Source organism: Etheostoma spectabile, unplaced genomic scaffold (assembly GCF_008692095.1).
Source record: "Etheostoma spectabile isolate EspeVRDwgs_2016 unplaced genomic scaffold, UIUC_Espe_1.0 scaffold379, whole genome shotgun sequence".
Taxonomy (NCBI): domain Eukaryota; kingdom Metazoa; phylum Chordata; class Actinopteri; order Perciformes; family Percidae; genus Etheostoma; species Etheostoma spectabile.
In genome coordinates, this window is record NW_022605596.1 from 340,115 (window position 1) to 345,387 (window position 5,273).

At 41.6% G+C, this 5,273-nt stretch overlaps 1 protein-coding gene across 1 annotated transcript in view; it reads left to right on the forward strand.

Annotated features, from left to right (window-relative positions):
• Window positions 1-5,273, forward strand: part of LOC116686491 (solute carrier family 2, facilitated glucose transporter member 9) — a 47,419-nt gene that overhangs the window by 9,314 nt on the left and 32,832 nt on the right. The window contains 5 exon segments of the mRNA XM_074783850.1: window positions 28-188; window positions 2,088-2,212; window positions 3,116-3,261; window positions 3,425-3,557; window positions 4,674-4,861. Coding sequence (XP_074639951.1) covers window positions 28-188; window positions 2,088-2,212; window positions 3,116-3,261; window positions 3,425-3,557; window positions 4,674-4,861 — 753 coding nt within the window.

Genomic DNA, 5,273 nt, shown 5'->3' on the forward strand with positions numbered 1-5,273 from the left:
CCCCCCCCCCCCCCCCCCTCCTCTCAGTACATCAAGGATTTCTACAACCACACAGTGGTGAGTCGTAATGGAACAGGACTCAGTGAGGAGACCCTGACCCTCATGTACTCTCTCACTGTGTCTGTCTTCGCTATTGGAGGTCTGCTGGGCTCCCTTGTTGTGGGCATACTGGTCTCTCGCTTTGGAAGGTAAGACCATTTTTTTGTCAGGAGAAGATACTAGATTCTAGACCAGTTCTACACCAGACAAAGTTGGATTCTTTGAACCCCTAGAGTCTTTTCTTAACTCTAACCAGTGAGTTAAGGCCCTGATACGGTCAGAGATGGCAAAAGTACTCACTTCCCATACTCTAGTACAAGTACAGATAGTTGTTAAAAAAGTACTGATTTAACTTCATTACTCAAGTAAAAGTGACAAAGCAGGCTTGGAAATGTACGCTGGTTGATACTACACTGGGTCCAGGCCCTGATGACATGCCAATATTGAATTATATTCAAAGCCACTGGTACTAGCTATAGCCTTATGTGACCCAGTTCATCCTTTTTATATGAAATTTACACAGTGTGGTCTAAACATGGTTTTGGGTTTTCTGGCGCAACACAGTGGACAGAAAAAGTGGTTAAAATGTTTCGCCTTAGAGGAAGTCATTTTTTATTTTGCACAAAAACCCCATGTTTGAACTAGGTTGATATACTGTACATAAAAACTCATGGAAGTTGAACAGAACCTTTGCACCACTGCAAGACTTTATAGTGATTTGTTTAATGCATGTTTTTAAGTTCCATAGCCCCCCCTTATGTATGCCTTTTCACTCTTACTTATTTAGTTAGTATCAGTTGAACCCATTTATGCTTTGTTCATACTACATTAGGCTACATTGGGTTTCAGTACATGTAAGTCAAACAGATGTTTTACTTCAAATTGGTACACAACCTTTCAGCTATTTCTGGTGATTACGTATACTCATAATGTCCACACATGTCCCATGTCAACAGATCATATTTGTATCTGACTATATTGTTTATTTACTAAAGTAGAATACACTATACATGTTGAAATACCTTCATTTCTGTGTCATTCACCATTGTACCTTGGAATGGAGACAGGCATAATATGTGGAAAGGTTGCATGCTTAAAATGCAGTGTCCTGAATACATAAACCATATTTTAATCACCCCAAATGATCCTACACCAGCCCACTTGTTACCTAGTGTGATGCATCCCTACATTCTACAAATGTTGGGATTTGGTGACAAAATGCCTCCTTAGACTTCTTTGTAGAACAAGTAGAGTTTGAAATGAAGAAGCCCTCAGAGCTGTATTTGGATGTTGGTTCTGCTCTTTCCCGACACCCCTACCCAATAACCCCCCCAAGACTGCCCATGCCCAACCATGAGGGTGGATGGTGGCCAATTGGCATTGCCAGCCTGAGAGACACTCAGCAGCATCTGGTGCTCAACACCTGAACACCACTAACACACAATTACTGCACACATGACACAGATAAACATTGTCCAGTTCATGCCGTGTTTCATATACAAAAGAGAAATATGTTTTGCATAACGCAAGTTTGGGAAATAAGACCCTCAGAGATAGAAATACACACACATACACACATACTGGCATACTTAAATGGCACTTCATCAGGGGGTTGTATCAATCATTCCTCTGTCCTCTATTCAGAGCTGTTGGTAACCCTCTCCCCCGAGGCCCTGCAGTCCTTCAGAGTGCACAGTGTCCTCTTGTCCCCTCTGCCCTTCAGAAGTTTACTGGTCCTCAAAGTGCACCGACAATTTATCTTGTCTTCAGTGCGAATCATCTGAAAGCTCCATACATCTCCACTATTTAATAGAACTTTGGTGGGCATTTAAATGCAAATGAAAGCAGGGACTTTATAAACCCATTTACAGGCTGATCAGTTTCTTCACACAGCACGGTTTTATGGTTAATCACAGCTCATGAGCAAACTTGTGAGCTGTTTTATGGCTAATCAGTACATACATGTCTATCAATATGACTGTGTGTGTGTGTGTGTGTGTGTGTGTGTGTGTGTGTGTGTGTGTGTGTGTGTGTGTGTCCACTTTCAGGAAAGGCACAGTGGTCCACACAACAGTGCTGGTGTTTATAGCTGGCTCATTCATGGGCTTCAGCAGGATTTGTGGTTCACCTGAAATGGTCATCGTTGGCCGCTTCATCACAGGAATTCACTCAGGTACACACACACACACACACACACACATATAAATATATACTGGACAACGTGGAAGACCCGTCTTTACAGTAATGTCGCCTGAATGAAGCTACTTGCTAATGCTAAACTGGATTGCTGGTTAAAATGTTCAAGAAGAAGGTGAAGTTGTAAGAAATGTGGAAAAGTGATAATTGCCTAGCAGTATGTTACTTTAAAAGTTGAATAATAGTCATATTGTATGAAAGTTGTAGGTGTTGAAGTGGCACAGCGGTGCCGAGCGGGCGACATCCGCTAGGCACCACAGTGGTAATCATCCGCAGACTGCAGCTCTGCCAAGCTCTTTTTTTCTCTCTGTCTATTTTAAAATGAGTCGCGAAGTCAAAACCAAAGCCCATCTTTACTCTAAATGAAATCGAACAAAGAGAAATGTTCTCCCCTCATCTTAAAATAGTTGATACTAGAGTAACCTACTTCCTTGTCCAGATGCTTCCATACAGAGGAGAGGAGGAGGAATCAGAATGTTCACTGTGGAATCATCATTGAATGGCTTTATTTCTCTCTCTCTCTCTCTCTCTCTCTCTCTCTCTCTCTCTCTCTCTCAACTGTACAATGACAATTTCAAGTAGCTACAAAACAGTTCTGCTGGCTAACAGCTGGATGGGAGTTTGTGATGTTACCTGTTCACTGAACATTATTTGGTCATGTTTGGTGGTTTTAAATTGCTCTATGAACACAGTATGATTGATAGAAGTGTTATATGTGTTACATACATATCATTGTGTTTCAGCAAAAAGCAATACATTACTGTAATCAAATGCATTACTCCCAACAGTAGTTATACTGAAGAGTCATACTATCAAGTCTTCATAGAAAATGTATTCCAAATCACTGCATTGTTACCTAGATCTTTTTTTTTTCCTGCAGGCATTTCTCTGAGTGTAGTACCAATGTACCTCGGTGAGATAGCACCCAAGAACCTGCGGGGCTTCCTGGGTCTCGTGCCGAGTATCTTCATTGGCACCGGAGTCTTCGCCGCCCAAATCCTCGGCCTACATGAGCTTCTAGGAAAGGTAGTCAGCACTGCTTTCCCAACATTAGCATGCTAACTCTTTCAAGCTAAAATCCTGACAAAGCACATCTTGGACTGATTGAAGTTGGCCTCAGTGCATTCAGCGTTTCTTATAGACAACCAATGTAGTGGTCACCCATACAATACATGCATGTGTGTTACAGGAGGAGGACTGGCCCCTCTTTCTTTCAGTGATAGTGGTACCCACCTTCATCCAGTTGATGCTGTTGCCATGGTTCCCAGAGAGCCCCAGGTACCTGCTGATCGAGAAGCACAACGTCCATGCCACCATCACAGGTCAGTGTTGTGGTCCTGCTGCACATTAGCAAAGGAGCACTTTACAGTGAGAAAAGAACAATGAGTTATGCAAACATTTGGGAGGAATGAAGACCATTTGAACTACAATGAATTACTGTTAACTGGTTCAATAAAAATAATTTATGTATTGTCAGTTTAGTATTCAGATACAGTATTAGTACCACTAAGGTCTATATAAAGAGACTTCAGATACAGTATTAGGGACCACTAAGGTCTTATAAAGAGACTTCAGATACAGTATTAGGGACCACTAAGGTCTATAAGAGACTTCAGATACAGTATTAGGACCACTAAGGTCAACATAAAGAGACTTCAGATACAGTATTAGGACCACTAAGGTCTAAATAAAAGAGACTTCAGATACAGTATTAGGACCACTAAGGTCTACATAAAAAGACTTCAGATACAGTATAGGGACCCACTAAGGTCTAATAAAAGAGCTTCAGATACCAGTATTAAGGACCACTAAGGTCTATATAAAAGGACTTCGGGACAGTATTAGGGGACCACTAAGGTCTATATAAAGAGACTTCAGATACAGTGTTAGGGACCCCTAAGGTCTATATAAAGAGACTTTAGGACAGTATTAGGGACCACTAAGGTCTATATAAAAGACTTCAGATACAGTTGTTAGGGACCCCTAAGTTCTATATAAAGAGACTTTAGGGACAGTATTAGGACACTAAGGTCTATATAGAGAACTTCAGATACATTGTTAGGGGACCCCTAAGGTCTATATAAAGAGACTTTAGGGACAGTATAGGGCCCACTAAGGTCTATATAAGAGAACTTCAGATACAGTTTAGGGGCCCCCTAAGGTCTATATAAAAGCATCCAAAGAGCACCATGTCATGGGACCTTTATAGTGTCCCTTTAACCATCGTGACACACTGCATATCAAAGATGTTGATGGTTGACAGACTTTCTGACTGACTGACATCACCACACTTAGGCATGGCAAAATATAAAAATATCCACACTACTGTTATCTTGGCTAGCTAGTTAGCTTGTCCGACTTTCCGTGTAAAGTGTGTGCTCTTGTCTCTGTCCCTGATATCCTGTGACCGTGTGGTTTTTCTGTCCCCTGTCTCTCAGCCCTGAAGTGGTACAGAGCAAAGTGTAACATCCAGGCTGAAATTGAAGAGATGCAGGAGGAGCAGCGCTCTCTGTCCTCAGTGGAGACGCTGTCGGTATGGAAACTGTTGCTGGATGACACGGTCCGCTGGCAGGTGCTCAGCGTGATGGTCATAAACGTCGGCATGCAGCTGTCTGGCATCGATGCTGTAAGGACTCTTTGAAAACTGAGTAATGTATACGAAGCTATGCTGTGTTGCACAATGGCATTTTGAAAGTAAGAAATACTTTTTAAGTCTAAAATGGTTACATTTTAACCAGGTGCTTCCTCTAAAGGAGATTCCCTAAACCCAGATGTCCAAGCACATGTAGAAATGGGCATGTTTTGGTATTGGGACAATATCAAGTCAATCCAAGTAAAATTTAAAATCCAAGTGAAGTCACCAGTCATTTGTGAAGTCTTTTTTTGATTTTTGTCATGGTAAAGCTAAAGTCACCAGATTTATGACTCGGGTCTGACTCAACTCTTTGTGACATAAGTGTTTTCAAGGTGTAGTGCAGGGAGATATGATCCACTGTGAGCATGCTCTACTTTATTTTGAAAATTAACCAGATGTTTTA